The 20,105-nt window shown below is 44.3% G+C and overlaps 1 protein-coding gene across 6 annotated transcripts in view; it reads right to left on the minus strand.

The window, feature by feature from the left end:
- Nucleotides 1-18,889, minus strand: part of PCDH10 (protocadherin 10) — a 34,708-nt gene extending 15,819 nt beyond the window's left edge. Inside the window, exons 1-4 of one of the 6 annotated variants that reach the window (XM_068187879.1) lie at nucleotides 15,093-18,889; nucleotides 13,559-13,617; nucleotides 12,899-13,005; nucleotides 3,306-3,635 (exon numbers count right to left, since the gene is read on the minus strand). In XM_068187879.1, the coding sequence (XP_068043980.1) occupies nucleotides 3,306-3,635; nucleotides 12,899-13,005; nucleotides 13,559-13,617; nucleotides 15,093-17,684 (3,088 nt within the window). In that variant the 5' untranslated portion in view covers nucleotides 17,685-18,889. Of the gene's footprint in view, nucleotides 1-3,305; nucleotides 3,636-11,467; nucleotides 12,528-12,898; nucleotides 13,006-13,558; nucleotides 13,618-15,092 lie in introns of those variants that run through there. The other 5 variants (XM_068187881.1, XM_068187882.1, XM_068187880.1 and 2 more) reach the window with 5 other exon arrangements.
- Nucleotides 18,890-20,105: the final 1,216 nt, after the last annotated feature.

Raw genomic sequence — 20,105 nt, forward strand, 5'->3', positions numbered from 1 at the left:
GCACAGCTCCAGGGAGTGAGCTCCTCAGCATTCCCAGTGTGCTGACAGGGCTCTGCAGCTTTCCATTCCACAGCCAGGTCCCTGGGAAGCAGACGAGGTTTGCCCACACTTCACTGTGCATCAGGGGTATGTGCTACTTGAGAGCCAGTACACCCAAACCCCTTCATGACATCTGCAGACACTGCCCCCTTTTCCTGATTGCTGTTTCTTGATAATTCATTTTTTTTAAACTCCATGGATTTCTGCGTAAATGCCCGGGGGACTCCGATAATGCTGAAATATTCCATTTATCCTTATGATTTTTGCCTCTTAGGCACAGAGTCTGGTAATGCTTTGCCCTATGACAACACGTGATTATTTTAGGAGCTTCTTCTACTACACAGAAGCTGTGCTAAAGGGCTTTTTTGATAGTTCAAATACACTCTACTGAATAATTGTCACTTACTCTATCAAAATTCTAATAGATTGACAATCTTCCTGCATTACTTTCCTGGCCAGATGCCAGCTACTTTGTTCCTAAAACCCCTAAATTACAAATATATGTCCTATGCTGAGGCTTCTCATTGGTTTCTAATTTACACTGTTTTCTAGTACATTTTTAAGTGACAAACACAACTCCTGACGTTCTTTGGTTACTAGCTCTTGTTAGAAGCCAAAAATTAAAGAAACACAATTCACTTACTCCTTTCTATTTTGTTTAGTCAGTTTTTTCAACATCTTCTTCCATTTTTCACACATTTATTGAAAATGGTTCACTGGGAAGGGTGCCTTCCAAGATATGCCTGCCTATTTCTGTCCCTCTTCAGGTAAATATAAATGCAAAAAAAACAACTTAGAATCTCTGCCACATCCTTGTCCTCACTAACTGCAGCTCTAGAGACTCACCAATTCCCTCCTACCTTACTACACCTGGCATCTTGAAGTTGTCTATATTGTTTGCATGCCTTTGGCTATTTGCTCTAAGGTATCCCTCTTATGTTCACTAATTACTATCCTCAAAGTCACTATCTAGAATTTCTGCTCTTTTCTGATCATTTGGTTTAGAATTTTTTTTAAAAGACACCTTTTAAATTCGTTTTTGCATTCTGCAATACACTTTTTATTCTTTGCTACTAATTTTTCATGTGGCCATTTTCAAACATGCAAAGTGTTTTTTGTTTAATATGAGGGTTCTGTTTCATACATTTTAATTATTTCTTTTAAAAAGTCATTCTGCTGACAAACTGATTTTGACATGGTCTTCTGGGTTAAGAGGTTGAATTTAATTTTATTTTTAACTGCAATTACCCAGTGAATCAACTAAGGTTCCTTCCTAAATCAACTTCCTCATATACTTTTCTTACCTTATTAATTTAATACATTTTAATAATAAATTATTTACTCATTTCTACAACTAGTGCTCACTTTCTTTTTGTTGTTCCTGTTCTTTGCTATACAATTATAGTCTAAAATACCAAAAAAAAAAAAAAAAAAACAAAAAAAAAACAAAAAAAAAAAAAAAAAAAAAAAAAAAAAAAAAAAAAAAAACCCACCAAATAAGGGAAAATAAACCAGAGAAGCATTATTTTGTTTTGTAGAAATTTTAGTTTTGAGGTTCAAGGAAAAAAAGCAAAACTAAATCTGGATTCTCAAGTGCACCTTATGTAATAACACTCATTTATACTGGCTACTTCTGATATTTGACTTCCAACTGTTTATGTACCAGGAATGTGCAAAATGTAGATCAATGTCTCTGTGTAAAGACATTGTTCAACAAAACTATGTTTGTTAATGTTACAAAATTTAAAATCCCTAACCTATCAATAAAATAAGTATGTCATTGCTATTTGAAATTAAACTCCCAAGCCTAGAATAAATCGGAACAGAACTACCATTGTGGTGTCACCTGATAAAAATCATCATTGCAACATTGTGGATGAGGCCATCTAAAGATGCTACCAAACTTGTTAAATTAAAGTTAAATTTTTAACTGAGGTGACAGTGATGAAATCAATGCTGCTAGATTGTGCCCTAGTGCTGAAGAATGTTTCATAGAAATAAATGATGGAAGATCAGTTCAGGAAAGACTGAAAGTTGTTAGGCTGTACTGAAATTTCACACTGGTCATTAGAATATGACTGGATGATTGGCACATGACATTTTAGCCCATGCAAAATCAGCTGATTGTCTCAGGATAGGTTTTTAGGAATGGCTTTCAAAAATCAGAACTGGTAGTCAAGTTTAAAGTTGTCAGTAAAGTGAATCTAAAGAGTAAAGTGGTAAAAAGACCTCACCTAAATGAATGAAAATGCCAGGACAGCCAAATAAGAAGGGAGAACTGAGCTGTCTGTGCTAAGAATGATCTGTAACAAAGATCTGCACATATCAGGACTGTCAGCACACCACCCCTCAGAACAACTAAATGCTTTAGGAAAATAAATAAATTAATACCATTCAGAGAGATTTTTTTCTCTTTTACCCTCAATCTGCTGTCCTAAAAGACCTCTGTTGCTTTAAAAAAGGGTCGATATTGCAGTGTTAATGTCTCTGGCTTATTTGGATGAGACAAACATCATAAATTCTTGAAGTCAAGGAAATTACAGTCTCTAATAAAATACAGAATGCATCAAATAGAATAAAAAGACATATTAGATCAAAGTGCTATTCAAGGGTTCTGCAGCTGGTTTGACTCCAAAAGGAATTATGAAGGTCTTTCTGAGATCTATCACACTCTTTCACGCCACATAACCATAGTCAAAAGGTGACTAAAGAAAGAGGCAAGATTTTGGAATGAGATAGAAGGCACAGAGGAGCCTGACAAGAGTCAATACTGTGTAGGCTGAAAGATGATCAGACCGAAGGCTTCTTCCTTCCAAACTACGTAAACAGCTACTTCAAAATTATATACATACTGTTTATTCACAAGATACTTCTCAATTATGGAAAAAAGCTCCTAGGTCTGCTCTCTCAATTTAACTCTATATTTAGTAAACCCTAGCCTGGCAACATCAACATTTAAACCATCTACCGAAGAAAATTTTGAAAACAATCCAGCATCAGAAAACAAAACTGAGCAACTCCCCCACTAATATTAGCTAACACTTTTGTTGCTGACAATGATGTCACACTAAAAACAAGCAAGATTTTGTCTTTTTTAAAAAAACACTGGACAATGCCTTCTTCACTGGTGCCTGAATCCAAGAGAAGCTATTTCCCCCCCATTCCTAAGATTGTGTCTGTGTTATTCCTAGCATGAAAAGCAGAAAGAGCTACTTTTTGCTCCCGCAAAGGGAACGCTTCCATAGAGCTTTTTGAACAGTACTTACTCAAATATGGTGGTTTGTAAGGCGCTCGGGTATTAGACAGCAGTCCATCGAACTCCTTCCTTTCCAGACTGTTGTGAAGGGCCTTCTCTTTGCCAAAGGTGGAGAAAGACCTTTCTGCCCCGGGCTGGGCTTCTGGTGTTTCAAACACTTCAGTGTCTGGAACGGAGTCCATGCCAGGTACGTGCAGATTGCTGCGGTAATCTGCAGCTTGGCGTCCATCGGATGGAACAAAGGAAGGCATCCAGCACCGATCTGAGTGGCCCAGTGCTTTACATTCCTCTGTGCAATTGGAGAAGAGATCCATGCCTGCAAGCATGAAAGAAAAAGAAACTACAGATATAAGCTTCAGCATCATGAACAGCTGCTGACAGATAAGAAAGATTATGCCAAGGAAAGAGAAGCGGAAAGAGAAATGCAGTAAGAACTTCTTCCACTAGTTTCATTTCCTCAACAACAACATGAAAAAAAATCTAGCTGTCCAGTCTTCAGAAGCCAAAGACACCCTGTAACACGCCTAACTGAATTCCAGAATGTCACACACACACAAAAATACCACAAGAAGAGCATTGGAGGTTCTGTCTCATAAAATCACTTGCAGATCTCACTGTTTAGAACCCATTCATACAAGATTCAATCTGCTTGTAGTTTGATGTCTGTGGTTCACTGGTTGAAAATACCTGCTTAAGATCATGAAGGAATTGTTTCTACATAAATGTGTCTCTGACCAAAGAAATGAAAAGCCTGGATTTAGAAATCACAGATTTCATTTATGGAATGAAACATTAATGAGTCCTATAAAAGAACTACCTTTACATACATTGGTATAGCGATGGAGCCTATTGATATTAAAAGCAGATGTTACAAAGTAGGAACTGAACTTTCAAGCGACCAGGAGAGCTTATTCACTCATTACATCACTCCTTCACAGACCGTTTTCATTGCTGCTGCAGCAGTCCTTGCTATTAAGTCATCCAAGAAATGGGACAGAACCCTATAATAAAATACTGCAATTAGCAGTACAAAGGCAACTGTAGTCCAGTGTGATGTGGCTGTGGATACTACCGAAAAAATTGTTAATGCTTCCCCTATACAAGCAAGTAATTATCCATGCCAACACGAAACTGTTTGCTTACAAATCCTTTCATGCTTTTAAGATCTCAAATGACAAGTAATGCTGCTTTTGACTATTTTCAGATCAGCCTTCCAAAGGAGTATTTCCCGGCTAAGAGTCTCTAAGTCATTGGATTATACCTGAGAGGAATGGTGTAGGAAATCACAGGGACAGCGTAAAATAAACACCAGCATCTCCAAGTTGGTTTGTCCTGCTTTTGGGTGGGATAGAGTTCATTTTCTTCCTAATAGCCGGGACAGTGCTGTGTTTTGGATTTAATATGACAACAATGTTGGTAACACATTAATGTTTGGGTAGTCGTTCAGTATTGCTTACACTAAATCGGGGACATTTCAGTGTCCCATGCTCTACCAGTGAGGAGATGCACAAAAAGCTGAGAGGGAGCTTGGCCAGGACAGCTGATGTGAGCTGGCCAAAGGGCTATTCCACACCAGAGAGCATCATGCCCAGTATATAAACTGGGAGGTGGCAGGGAGGGGCTGATCACTGCTCAGGGCTGGGCTGAGCAGCAATCAGTGCCTGGTGAGCAAGTGTAGTGTACATAATTTCTGTTTTCAATTTCGATCCTCTCCCTTTCTCCATTTTGTTATTATTGCTATTATAATATTTATTTCCATTATTAAACTATTCTTATCTCAGCCCACAAGTTTTACTTTTTTCTGATACTCTTTCCCATCCCACTAGACCCAGGAGAATGAGCAAGCAACTGCGTGGTGTTTAGCTGCTGCTTGGGTTAAACCAACACAATCTTCAACACCATACTAAAAAGCAGAACAGTAAAAAAACAACCTCCTTTACTTGTATTTATAAAGAGAATTGAGCATCTTAGGTGTGTGTCAAAACTGAACTAAATCTGTTATAAACACTGCATTTACAAGCACTTCATTAGAATTACAAAAAACTAACACCACTCAGAAACAGGAAAAAATTTTCAAGAGCTGTAGTACAGGAGAAGAGGAACACAGTCTTAAGCTGTGCCAGGGGAGGTTTGGGTTGGACATTAGGAGGAATTTCCTCACAGAAAGGGTGACAGGGCATCGGAACAGGGAGGTGGTGGAGCCACTGTCCCTTGGAGGTGTTTAAGGAAAGACTCAAGGATGTGCCTTGAAGTTCAAGGATGTGGCACTCAGTGCCATGGTCTGGTTCACAAGGTGGTGCTAGGGCAGAGGTGGGACTCAATGATTTCAAAGAGCTTTTCCAACCTAGTTGATTCCATGGTTCTGTAATAAGATTCATGTAATGTAGCTCATTTACCAGGCAATATTGTAAAGAACTGAATTAGCACGATCTTCTGTGTGAGGATTAGTATTAAGAATTCTACACTTTTGAACTATAATTTGAATTATATTAATAATATTTATGCAATATCTCATACTACAAAAAAACAATCTCTTCAGAAAGGAGCAATGATTATGAGCTATCAACAAGTTATTGAGTAAGAAAGGCAATCATTTACACAGAAAGGAAATCATGAGGAAATGAGAAATAAAAGCTTTTGTCTCAGATTAATCTCACTTTATAATGACTTTTTAATTTTAAATTAAGCAATATACAATGCCAGGTCCAGTTTCGATTAGAAGCTTGCCTTGATAATTGGCATGCAGAAGCCTGAAAATATATTTCTGATCAGTGAACTGTGGAAGAATGCAAATGTGAACTGCAGATATGTTTAAGGAATCAGATAAAGATCATCAAGCAAGGAGAAAAATAGTGCAAATATAAATTCTGTAGTGGTAGTAGTTATCAAAATCTGAAAAGAAATATTTAGATGCAGGCTTCCCAGAACGAAATTAGTATCTAACAGTGTTTATAAAACCATATGTGTATGTGTGTGTGTGTGTGTGTGTATTTAATGTATTATCTGAAGAAAAATATTTTGCCTTTCCAAAACTTTAAGGGGAAATAAACACAAAATAGTTATTTCAGTTTTGCAGACTTCTTAGCAAAGCTATATGTAAAAAACAAATAGCCCTACATTTAATAAGAAAATGATTACAGTTCCATTTTGCTGATAATGCATCAGTGACCATATTCATTCAACCTTTCCTGAAAGACAGGAGGAGAAAAAAACTTAGGGGCAAATATTAAATTATATTCTTTAGTCTATGGGGAGGGAAAGATTAGAAAAATATTGTTTTAAGTATATGCATTCAAATATATACCCTTTTCTTCCCTTCATAAGCCTTTATTTCACCTGGAAAATTACCCTCCATTTTACTACTTTGTTCTCACATCAGCTGCTAAACTGCAAAATGTCTCTATCCAAATATTTTTTTTGTTCCCTTTTTAATACTGCTTGTCTACTGCACTGCACAGTATTATATAACAGCTTATTATAAAAGAGATGCTATAGCCACTATAAATCAGGATTTTGAATAAACAAAGTAATGAATGTAGGGGATATAAAACGTAAGCTTGTACTGCAAACTTTTTCTCTCTTTGAGAACTTGTAAAAAGAAAAAAATGTATATACATCAGAATTTAAATATACCCTGCTAGAACACATGGCTAAAGGCAAATGCTTGTTTAGAATGGGAATAAAATGTTCAGAGAGCCAAGGGTTAGGAATTGTTCCAGCTTGAAGCAGTCACAACAGTCTCTAAGAGTTTAACAGGTTCAGAACCAAGCCCTCGGGTTTAGTATTTTGACAGAAAAGAAATTCAAATTAGCAGCTTATTTTCAAAATCCCTGAGCAGCCATGCAATTTACACTGCCTGTGGTGTGAATGCTGGCTATTCTTCCCCACCTTTTTCCTGTGGGTCATAGTATAGAATTTTCTGCCTCTAATTGAAAAACCTTTAGCACACGGTTACATGTAAGGGCTATTTGCTGTTTTCCAAGAAGGAAGGACATATCATGGTAAAGAAGTAAGACACTCAGCACAGAACTCCTTCATACCCCAAGAATCATGTTCTTGATTTATAACAAAATGTTCAGTAGTTAGAACAAAATGTTCACTTCCATCTTATCTCCCTCATAAATTGAGTTATATATATATATATATATATATTTATAATCCTTCTGAACGAAACTATCCATCATAATTACAAGTACACATTAGAGAAAAATGCTTTGTGTTTTTTTTTCCCTTAGTTATGCTGTTAGACCATGCACATAAAGATAAATTGAAATTTTAAAGGTGACTCTGAATTAGGAATTTCAAATGCCCTTTGTGGATCCATACAGACAGTAGTAGAGTGCACCGAATTTCTGACAGTGATCATCATTTCACTATTCCAAATGCAGCATACATAGAACAGCTCATGGCAAAGGCCACTAGCTCACTCCTATTTTATTACCAGGGGGCCCAGTGGGAAATATGAGCCCTCCCACAATCTTGACTTTGCAGATTTTAAAGGAAAACAAATCCCTGCCTGTCCCTCAAAAGCTGCCAAGAACTAGGAAAGGTGTTAATTAAGTTTGATGTCTGAAGTACCTTAACTCAGGTATTTTGAATCACATACTTGGCAGCACTGCATTTTGGAAGTGTATTCCAAATTTGCTTCCTTTTCATATTTCAAAAGGAGAAAATCAAAATTTCTCTATGAGTTTTAATTGATTTGAAAGACTGTTTTGTCAAGGCAAAAAATTAGGTCTAAATCCATTTTTAAATAATGTGTTCTTTCTCAAATTAATTAAGGGAGAAGAACCATACACCAAGAGCAACAAGTGAACATGTTCATTACTCAGTAAAAGATGTAACAAAAATAAAAATACAAATTAAATGCTGATGAAGTATTTTTTGCAACACCATTATTGAGAGGGGTTTTCCCCCAGTGTGTGCAATTTTTTTTTCAGAACCTTGCCTTTTACTTGGAAATAAATAACATTTCTGTTTCTCCAGTGCTAGTTAGATGCAAGATAGGTGTGATGTAGGGAATCAGAGCTCCCATTCCCAGAACAACTATCCATTTGGTTATATTATCAATGAGCAAGTTACTCATTCCCCATGATTTATGCTTAGTATTGTTAAATAAGGATAATGATAGTTATCTACTGAAGAACTGGACTTTATAAAACAGAGTTATTAGCACTCTTGCTAAGTAAAAGGTGGGCTGCCTTGGATAAAACTGACTTCATCTGCATCAGAACATGAATAGGGACTCAAATATCTTGAATATTCAGCTCTTCAAAATCTTTGCTTCAAAGGCCTATCTTGACCACTGAGATGTGAACATCATTAAGCATGCAGGCCAAGGAAGAAGAGGGGGGGAAAAGCAACCAACAAAAAAAAAAAAAAAAAAAAAAAAAAAAAAAAAAAAAAAAAAAAATAGAAGTAGCACTTAGCTTCAGTCAAAGCACTTTTCTAAGCCATTTTCATGTTCACTCTCACTTTATCTGAGATAGACTTTTTGTCCAAGTGATCTTCAAAACAGGATTTAGCTGTCAGTCTGCATAGGTTGAGAGGAAATACTGGCTTTCTCTGTCCCTTTATCACTGAAATTCTTCTGACTTCTCTTATTTCTTCTCCTTACGGACACTGAAATATTGCAGCTCTTCTGCCATAATGAACCCTCTTGGCATTCAGCTAATCTGTACTGAAAAGGTGTGAGCCAATGTTTCACCCTGTGCCTTTGCATTAAACCCTTACAAGTTCCCTTTATAAAATCCAACAAGAAAAGCCTAATTTCAGGTTTCAGCTAGTCACCAATGTAAACTGTCTAAAAAGAGATCAAAAAATCTGATGCATTTTACAGGATATTTGAGGCAGTGCATCTACTTGGCTCCTCATCTTGGGCATTCCTCCCTGAAGTGCCTCTGAGATATTGTGCCAATTCCATGAAAAAAAGGGTAACACTGTGAAGGACTCTGCTTGGGAAAGCCAAGTAGCTAGTGAGCAACCATACAAAATAAATTGATGGCACAAGTCCAAATCTTACAGGACAGGTGTCTAATCATACAATTTAAATGTACACACATGCAGAGTATTAATTGGCACCCAAGCTGGCAGTTTCACAAGGGAGGCCAAGAAATTAATCAACCATGGGAAATAAACTAACCTCATGCTTGAGAATTACTCTTACAGAACACGGGTGAAATACAGCGTGTTAGTAAGAGACAGAAGTGTTGTGTGAGTTGTGTTCTACAACAAGTAGCAGCTTTTCCCTCAAACATTTTCAAAGAAGAGCTCAGGTCATTAGATCCCAGGGTTTGAGAAACCCCTCCTCTGTTTGCCAAAAGCCTCCTGCACTTCTTCACCTTCGTAAAGTAATTTTTTCAAAAAGCTCAGATTACTAACCCAGTCAATGAAATAAATATTCAATCCACAAAAAATTAGGGTCTTGAGCATCTCACTCCTTGCCATTCCTTGCCAAAAGCAGATGAAGTACTTTAGTACTTTGTCAGTGTTAAGACAGGTAAGAATGTGGATAATCTTGAGATATTTATGTGTTACTTTAACGGGAAAAATACAAATCCCTTAAATGCATTTCAGCACATTTAAAACATGATTAAATCACTTTTAAGAAAAAATATTTTGTGAAAAGGTGAACTTTGATCTAATTTCAAAACCCAAGAAAACATTTTATAATATGTAGAACAGCATAGTTCAGATTTTTCACTAAATTACTGTGCAAGATAAAGCTGTGGCAATGTGATGGATTTTCATCCTACACGTTTTTCTTCCCAGCTGATAACCGACCATGACACCACAGTTTGAATAGCAATGGACTTCTACAGAATAGCTACTTGTGTGCCACAGGACTGTTAACTAGTGACAGAGATCCTATGCTGAACAGCAAAAGGATGTTTTACCAGCAGAACATGCTGCTGACTAAGACTGGTAGGAAATGAGTTTTGTCTGCCAGTGTGAATTACCTACAAAATATTTTCAGATGCTTTTGAAAACAAATATGATGCTGCATAGTAACAGGTAGCATCTTGGAATAAAAACCAGCCCAAACTGCTGATATGTTATCAATCGGTGTGTTTTCTTTCAGTAATTTAGAAATAATTGATTATAGAGCATCAGAATGACCAAAGCAACTGAGAAGGCATTCCCTCTATATTTCCTCTAGCCATTCGAGACCAAACAAGATTTTTTCCCCATAAAATCCATCCCCAAAAGCTCATAGCAAGAGTGAAGATTTATGTCAAAGTATCTTATCCTCGCTGAGTTAAAAGGGTACATTCTCTGCATTAAGACAGCATGATTCAGCCCAAAACTTACAGGAAAAGTAGATAATATGTGTGAAAAAGATTAAAGCAGTTTCTACAGAGATTTGTATTGAAATATTTATTTGGGACTAGCATTAAAAAAAATGTTGCATGCAAATTATTCTCAAATCTCTGTACCAATATATGAAATTGGTGTATTCTGAGTTTTCAGTTCAAACTACTAATTGTGAGTAGACTAAGCCTAATTGTCAGCTTTCATTACTTATTACATGATCACCACTGAAGATACAGAAGTTCACAAATCATATCATGTTTTTAAATAATTTCAAAGCATTTAAGAATCTGGTGTGATTTGTGAAATTGTGAGTATTCTGAGTTTTCATTTCCAACTATTAATTGTGAGTAGACCAAGCCTAATTGTCAGCTTTCATTACTGACTATGTGATCACCACTGAAGATACAAAAGTTCACAAATCACATTGGATTCTTAAATTATTTGAAATAATTTAAAATCACAGAATAGTTTTTCTCCACTATTTGATAAATTAGAAATGAAGAAGAATTTTCCCCACTAAGGATCAATGCCAAATATGACAAGTATTCATAGTCTACTTCTAAAATGGAGGGAAAGCATAAAGAACAGAGGCACAACAATAACAGCACAGAATGCATCTAAAAGAAAATAGCTTTCAGTTGATGTGCAACTATATGATTATATTCCCACCATCAGTCAAATCCAGCCGCTTCTGCAGATGTTTATTCTTTTCTCTCCTGTTTGGTTATTATGGTTCATTATGTTGAAGGACTAAGCTGATTGAAATGTTCATGGAGATGACTGCTGCAGTAAAATGCGTAAAAGAAAAAAATAAAACAGGAATGCAGGGAGGGCAGGAGGAGAGAGAGCTTTTTATAACTCAGTAGCCCTGACTGCTGCATCAGAAACAGTGCAAAAGAAAGGGTGGGGGAGTCTAAATACATGGCTTTTTCAAACAATAATAAATCATACGCCATATATAGGCCAAAAATGAAAGAGGCTCTGTGTTCAGATGTAAACTTCTGGCAAGACCTGGTTTGTTGTCAGGTTCCCAGACACAAAATAGACACTCTGTTCACTTAGCATGTAGCCCTGCAAAAAGCAGGGAGCTCCAGAGACTCTTGGCTCTTCTCAAGTCTCATTAGGTCTGCATATTAATGACTTGCAGCAATAGAAAGAGGCCCTGTGGCAGCCTCCTCTTCCCCTGGTGCCTGGGTTTCCCATCGTTAAGGGCACAGTGACTACAGCAGCAAGAAAATAGGGGACATTAACAGAGCAGGCGGGTGAGGCAGCACTGCTGTGACAGCATGGGGTCCCCTGCCCTGGTGTCCCCTAATGTAGGGGTAGGGGAAAAAAAAAAGGAGAACTGACAGTATTTTGTATGACACGGTTGTAGCAAATCTTTATACATGACAGAGCATAAATGAAACAAGGGGAAAGACAGCACTGTGTTGCATAAAGATGTACCAGACCTGTGGAGGCTGTGGTAGGAAAGAAAGCACAGCATTTGTAGCTAAAATGCAGTGCGAGGGTGAGTGAGAATTCTAATGCACAGGCTCTGAACAAATGTTCCTTTCAGAAGCAAACTGACAGCATGAGAACCAAGACAGCAAGCCCTACATATGGGCATAACACTGCAATGTGTGTATTTCCTAAGTGATTCATAGTCCTTTAAAGCCTTTCTTTCCTCTGTCAAGAAAATGTATTTAATAATACCTTATTAACATGGAGACCACTTGCACTATATAGTGCCTCAATTTGAATTAGCAGACAATCCTCAGAAAATTCTAAGGTATTACACATTCAGAGCACCCAGTGTGTCTCCACTGATCCCCGGCAAAAAAAAACCCTCACAGTCTGGCTGTCATTCAGTCATTGGATTCATTCTTTCCCTTGGGAACTCCTCCTTCACTTCTCATTGCTGTGCCAGCTGAAGTGCCTACTAAACAGAATTGCTTAATGCTTTGAAATTCTCTAGATCTGCCACAGGAGAAAATGCACTATAAAATGTACCAATATCTTTGTTTTAATGTGCAGGAAGTTTTGCTACAGTGAATGATGCAGTATAACACACCAATGCCCATCCCCAACCAAATGAATAAAATAAGTTCTGCCCCGTGACCAAAAGAGGTTCAAAATTGCCTCCTTGTCCAGGCAACTGTAGCAGCAAGCTGATGTAAACCCAGCCTCCTAAAAAATAAATATGTTCGCCTTATTTATGCCTGTCTTGTATTATATTCCTATAAGTAACTGTTCTTTCTAGTCTCTCTACTTAAAGATCCAATATTTCCATTCTCTTATCAGACTTACCAGAGGATTGACCTCGATTAGTGGCATCATGATCACTGTCTCCTTGCTCACTGTCTCCATGACCACTGTCCTTAGAGCTTACTATGTCTGCTTCCTGGAATGCAGAACTAGACACAGAAACATCTTTACATTAGAATAAACATGAAAGAGGAACTCAGAAAACATTCTTCCGCCATCACATGGCCAAAAACGGTGCTGCATCCCTCCCCCCTCTCCCCCCCGCCACTCCTGCCTGCTGCACGGATTCCACCGAGGTGACCTGCCCACCATGAACAAAACGAGGAGGAGTTTTCAGACCTTGCAAGGGACAGCAAGGGTTATTACTCCTGGCTTTCATGTAGTCGGTAAAAGTAATTTGGTAGCATTTCCTTAAGTTGGTTAGATAAACTTTAACTCAGTGAGACAATGTTTTCTGGAAGACCCTACAGAAGCATATTATTAAGTATTTGAAGCACATTTTAAACAAATACAAACCGGGATTTTTTTCTTTCAGCCAGTTTTGAAAACAGCTTAGAAAAGCCATAATTCAAACTTATTTAGTGCATCTACATACATTTGACTTTCCACTGCTTTACTACCTTGTCACATCTGTAGTAAGTACATTTCTGCACACCATTCAGACTTGCTAAAGCATGCATGAGGAAACCAAGGCTATCCTACCTGTTTACTCGTCGGGGTCTGTCAACTAGATAACTGAGCTCAGCACGCTGATGCTTTGTCTAGGAGAAAAGAAATTATTGGGAGATACATAAACTATTGATATTTCTGTAACCAGAAGCAGAAAATATACAAGGGAGTAGCTCACAATATTCACTATAAATGGAAATGCTTAGCTGCAAGTAGGCCTGCAAAATCTGTTTCTAGAATGTAAGGGGGAGGGGGGGAATTAGCTCTTAGTCACACAGATGGGAAGGCACAAGGGATTTTTCTGGAGTTTTCTGAGAAAAGACTGATGTTTTCTCACTGTGCACACTGTTGAGCATCACAAGGACTCCCACAAAAAAATTAGCATAACTATTTCTAGAGTTGTGGACTACTTAGAAGGTACTGATATTGCACCACAAGGAAAAAAATACATTGAGATACCCTCAAGTCCTTAAAAAGACAGCAAAAGCCAAGAGTTTTGTAGACATTTTGAGGCAAGGTCAGTATTACAAATCAATATTAGAAATTTCACTGCAAAACTTAATGCCTTAGAACATACCATTCAAACTACCTTTGTCAGACTGGACAACATTCATGTTTTGGTAGGGTAAGAGAGAATGTGAGGTTTTCACTAGTGCACAGGTAGAGAGGTGCTGACAATATATATGAGTTAATCCAGCACAAAATGATTAATGGGGGAGTAATATGGCATGGTAAATGTTTTAGTAAAAATTCTCTACACACCAGGTAACACAACATAGGCAAGATTGCAGGGGACATTAAGTCTCAGCACACAGTTTTACAGAAACTCTTTCTTGCTGTTCTCCTTTGCAAACTTTGGGGTTATAAAGAGCTCTGCGCACAGAGCAAAGAAAAGTCAATTGTTAAACCCTAATTCACAGAGTAATTAAAGCTCCTGCTAACTACAGTGATTGTCACAGTCCCAAAGGGGGTTTCCCCCAAAGTCTTACTTGCACATGCAAAGATTTCAGGACGGAAAAAGACACGGGTTTAAAATGTTGCTTCAAAACACCCTGTGATTACACCCCACATCACTTCAGCCTTGCCAAGAGGAGAGATTCTGCAAAGAGCTGTAACTCCCGCCCCCCCCCCAATCTCTCAACCCACAGGCAGTCCACTCACAGCTACCGGTGCCTCGGGGGGATCTCTGCGCCCCGATGCTTTCCAGCCGGGGCTAGATTCCTTCAGAGGCACCGGGGGCAGGGGTGGGAGGGGGGACTCGGGGGAACACGCTTGGCTGCAACAGCTGCTCAGCCCGAGAGGGAGGGAGCCAGCGGTGAGCGAGTGCGTGTGCGTGTGTGTGTGTCTACCTTGCAATCGCCTCTGAGACCCCTGCCTGTCGCTAAAGCTTCCCAAAGAGGCGAGGGAAAAGAGGATGGATTACAGGGGAAATAAGCAGGATTGGGAATGCAAAACGCCTTTCTTGACAGGAGAGGAGGAGGAGCGGCAGCTTCTTTGAGAAGGATGCTTGGGGATGAAGTATGCGGGGGCTGGGGGGTGTGGGATGCCGGGGAGTGCCGGTCCTTACCTCGCTGGACAAAATGCTGCCGTTGGAGATGATGTCGGGCTGCTGGTCGGCGTAGCCGGTGACGATGGCCCCGCAGGGGTTGTGCTCGGCGTCGGTGCTGCGAGAGGGGCTACAGGGCTTGAGGAACATCAGGTCGGTCTTGGCGGACTCGGGGGTGAGGCAGACTTGGTAGCAGTAGTTCTGGTTGTGGTGGTGGGAGCCGAAGCTGCCCGACTCCTCCACCGGCACCTGCGCGGGGTTGCTCGGCACGTTGGAGCTCTGCACTAGCATGATGTCCGACTTGCTGAGCTTCTTCTTGCGCGCCCGCGCCTGCCGGCTGCAGCAGGGGCAGCAGCAACAGCAGCCCAGGCAGCAGTCGCTGGCCAGGCAGGTGTAGATATTGAGCTTCTTCTCCTTCTGGCAGCGCACTGCCAGGACGATCATGGCCAGAAGAAAGATGAAGGAGACCGAGCCCAAGGCGATGATGAGGATGAGGGTGAGGTCAAGCGAGTTATCCCCCCCGGAGCGGCTGGGGCGATGCTCGCCGGAGCCGCCGCCGCCGCCCCCCGCCCCGGCACCCGCGGCCGGGCCGCCGCCGGACCTCTCGCCCGCGCCGTCCACCAGCACCACCTGCACGGCGGCGGTGGAGGAGAGCGGTGGCTGCCCGTGGTCGCGCACCTCGATGACCAGCTCGTAGGGGCGCTGCGGGTCGCGCTTGGCCGGCACCCTGCGGGCCGTCCGCAGCTCCCCGGAGCGCCAGTCCATGCGGAACAGCCCGGCCTCGTTGCCCCGCGCGATGCTGTAGGTGAGGCGGGCGTTCTCCCCGTCGTCGGCGTCCACCGCCGCCACCCGGCTCACCAGGTATCCCGGCTCGGCGCCGCGGGGCAGCGCCTCCCGCGCCGGGGTGCCGTTGCGGCCGGGCAAGGGGCTGACGATGGCGGGGGCGTTGTCGTTCTGGTCCACCACGATGATGTGGACGGTGGCGTTGCCGGCCAGCGGCTGCGGCTCCTCGCCCGCGTCGCGGGCCTCTACCTGAAAGCTGAACTCTTTGAGCTGCTCGTAGTCGAAGGAGCGGAGGGCGTAGAGAAACCCGTTCTCGGAGTTGATGGAGACGTAGGTGAAGACGGACATGCCCTGGATCTGGCTCTCCAGGATGGAGTAGGCGAGGCGGGCGTTGGCGCCCTGGTCGCGGTCGGTGGCGCTGACGGCGTAGATGTAGGCGCCGGGCACGTTGTTCTCGCTCACGTACACCTGGTACACGGGCTGGCTGAAGCGCGGCGCGTTGTCGTTCACGTCGCTCACCCGCACCTGGATGGACTTGCTGGTGCTGAGCGGCGGCTCGCCGTGGTCCCGGGCCACCACGGTGAGCGTGTAGGCGTCGCCGCCCGGCTGCTCGCGGTCCAGCGGCCCCTCGGTGACGATGGTGTAGTAGTTCTTGAAGGAGCTCTTGAGGCGGAAGGGCGCGTCGCCCTGCAGCAGCTCGCACTGCACCTGTCCGTTCTCCTCCGAATCGCGGTCCGAGACGCTGAAAAGGGCCACCACGGTGCCCGGCGCCGCCGCCTCGCTCACCGCCTCCTTGACGGTGGAGAAGCTGATCTCGGGCGCATTGTCGTTGGCGTCCAGCACCCGCACCAGCACTTTGCAGTGGGCGGGCACGGCGTTGGGCCCCAGGTCCTTGGCTTGGACGTACACCTGGTACACGCTGCTCTCCTCGTAGTCCAGCTCGCCGCTCACCTCCAGGCGTCCGGTGCGCGGCGCGATGCCGAAGAGCTCCCGGGCGCGGGCCGAGATGTGGCTGCTGAAGGAGTAGATGATCTCGCCGTTCTGGCCCTCGTCGGGGTCCGTGGCGTTGAGCTGCAGCACCAGAGTGCCCGGCGGCGAGTTCTCCGGCAGCGACACGGTGTAGACGGGCTGCTCGAAGGCAGGGACGTTGTCGTTGGAGTCCAGCACCCTGACGGTGAGCAGGGCGGTACCGGTGCGCTGCTGGGGCTGCCCGCCGTCCACCGCCGTCAGCACGTAGCGGTGCACCGCCTGCTGCTCCCGGTCCAGCGGCTGGTCCAGCACCAGCTCGGCGAAGCGGTTCCCGTCCCCCTGCGTCTGCACGTCGAGGGAGAAGTAGCTGTTGGGGGTGATCTCGTAGGTGCGCAGGGAGTTGGTGCCCACGTCGGGGTCGAAGGCGCTCTCCAGCGGGAAGCGGGTGCCCGGCGTGGCGCTCTCAGAGATCTCCACGGTGAGGTCGGGCTCCGGGAAGGAGGGCGGGTTGTCGTTGATGTCCAGCACCTCGATCTCCACCCGGAACAGCTCGAGGGGGTTCTCCAGGAAGACCTCCAGGTGCAGCAGGCAGGAGGGGCTCTGCTTACAGATCTGCTCCCGGTCGATCTTCTCGTTCACGTAGAGTACCCCGGTTTCTAGGTTAAGCTCCAGGTAAGGGCTGCGGGAGTTGGGCGCCGTCTGGAAGCGCCGAGCCGAAAGTTTTGTAATGTCCAAGCCCAGGTCCTCGGCGATATTCCCCACGAACGTGCCATGCTCCTGCTCTTCCTGCACCGTGTAATGGAGCTGGCAAAAAGCCCCCTCCACCATCCAGAGCAAGGCAAAGAGGAATAGCACAACCATCTCCAGACGGAGAAAGAGATTCCCCCCTCCCCGACACCACCGCTGCCTCCTCTTCCAAAAGCCACCTCCTCCTCCGAAAATACACAGTACAGTGTGTGTGAGTGTGTGTGTGCGCGCGTCTGTGTGTGTCTGTGCGCGCGCGCGTGTCCGCGCCTGCAAGCGTGTGGAGAGAGAAAGAGAGGGATCGGGGGAAGAGGAGGGAGAGGTTGGTTTGGGGGGCTGGGGGGTGCTAGATACTATTTCTTCTGATTCATGTTAGGATTTTTTTTCTCCCCCATCTCCCTCCTTTTTGTTACGGGTATTATTGTTTCACACGCTGACCAAATGAAGAAGACAGGCGTCTCCACTTCATCTGTGATCTTCGAAATAAACGGCAAACTAAAATAGCTATTAGCCGGCCGTAGCTAGAGACACACTGTAGCCCTCTTTTATTTATTCCGAGAGTCTTGGCACTGCACCGCGGCAGCAGCAGTGGCGGCGGAGACAGCAGCAGCAGCAAATTCCAAGGAGGAAATTTTTGTATTTCAAGATTGTCCTCGGTTTGTCTTCCTGGTGGGAGCTGGTGGGTAGATGCTGCTGGAACAGCCGGTGGGCATGCCCTCTTTGGATGCAAGGAAAAGGCAGAAAACCGCGAAATTAAAAAAAAAAAAAAAAAAAAAAAAAAAAAAATTACCCGCAGAAAGATTTCATATTTAAAAAAAAAAAAAAAAAAAAAAAAGCAGCTTAGCTACCCAAAACTTTCATTCCCCGATGTCCCTCGTATTTCCTTTTCTCCTTTCTTTTTTAATTTAAAGATTTTAAATTTTTCTCTCGTCTGTCAAAGGTCTTTCCTTTTCTTCTCTTATTGCTATGAGTACGTTCATCATCATCATCACTCTGCTTTTACGGCGGTGCCGATCGCGGTGGGGATTTTTTTTCCTCTCTTGCTGCTTTCTCGCCTAGCCCCTGTGTCTGTGTGTGCTGCCGCTGCCGTGCTCCCGTCCCGGCTCCGCTCCCAGCCCGGCTCCTCAGATCTCTGCCAGCAGTTTCTGAGCGGGTAGCGCTCGGCTGCGCTGTTTTTGCGCAGCGCCCGGCTCCTGCCAACCAATCAGCGCCCAGCACCGCCCCCGGGGGCGGTGTCCCATTGGCCGCGTCGCGCGTCGAGTGCGCTGCGTCACGGCCGAGCCGAGCCGCGCGCGGGCTGGGTGGGCAAGGCGCGCAGCGCGCGCGCCGGCCGCCTCAGCGCTCCCTTCCCGCGGAGCGCCCGGGGATCCCTGCCTCGAACCCTGCCTTCTTCCCTCAGTCCCTGCCTCGCTCCCCTCCCCGGGCGATGGCTCTCCCGCCGCGGCCGCTGGATGGGGAGATCGCCGCTCGTCCCTGGCGCGCACAACACACACACACGCACTCGGGTAAACGTCAACAAGCCCCGCTCCTTGGAGAGGGAGTTTCCACCCAGCCGCCGCCAACTTTCCTTTCCAGTGGAGCTTTTGGAATAAAAGCATAAACAAAGGGAAACTTATGGTTGGTATTGTTGATGCTTTCCCCTTCCCCGCCCCTTGGTGTGTTCCACAGTGGAGAGAGCGCAACTTTCCGTCATTTATCCGTGCAGTGTTTGCAGCGCCGGCCAATTTAAAGTACCACGAGCCTGCGCCAGTATTTTCCTATTTCCATTTTGGAATTTCCGCTAGTGCAACAGGAGACCGTCAGGCACGATGGAAGAGAGAAAACGAGAAATATTGCCTGTCATTGGTTATTCAGGTGGTGGGGCGGATATCCCTGGAGTGGGGGTCTCTCAGGGATAACCAGAGGAATCCAAGGGAGACGCTCCGGTACCGGCTGCCGGTGCTGGCTAAGAGATCCGCTCCGCGCCGGTACGGCTACCGAATGAATTAAAAGTATAAAATACTTATAATTCCTGTGGGGGGGTTCTCCTCACACCACCCCCTCCCCAATGTTGCTGTTTTTTAAGAGCAGCACAAAGCAGGGACGTGCAGCTCCTGCTCTAACCCCATTACTAATCCATCACTCAGCAGCGGCTCCGTCCATACAGCTCAATGAACTACAGCTGCGTTTTTCCTGCGGAAACGCAGAAATCCATATTAGGATGCCGAGGCCCCGGCACAGGTTTCCCCGACAAGCTGTGGATGCCCCATCCTTGCAAGTGTTCAAGGCCAGCCTGCACAAGGCTTGTAGCAACCCGGTCTAGAGGAAGCCGTCCCTGCCCATGGCAGGAGGGGCTGGAAGCAGACGGCCTTCAGGCTCCCTTGCAATCCCAGCCATTCCGCGATGTCCAAGGCCGGGCCCCCCTGCGGGCTCCAGCGCCCGGAGGCGCGGGCGCGCCCCCGCCCCGCCCCTCCCCCGGCCCGGCCGCTGTCGCGGGCGGCGGGCGCCCCCCAGCGCCCCCAGCGCCGCACTGCGCCCGGCAGCGCCGCCGCCTCCGCC

The sequence above is a fragment of the Anomalospiza imberbis genome, chromosome 4 (assembly GCF_031753505.1).
Source record: "Anomalospiza imberbis isolate Cuckoo-Finch-1a 21T00152 chromosome 4, ASM3175350v1, whole genome shotgun sequence".
Lineage (NCBI taxonomy): Eukaryota > Metazoa > Chordata > Aves > Passeriformes > Viduidae > Anomalospiza > Anomalospiza imberbis.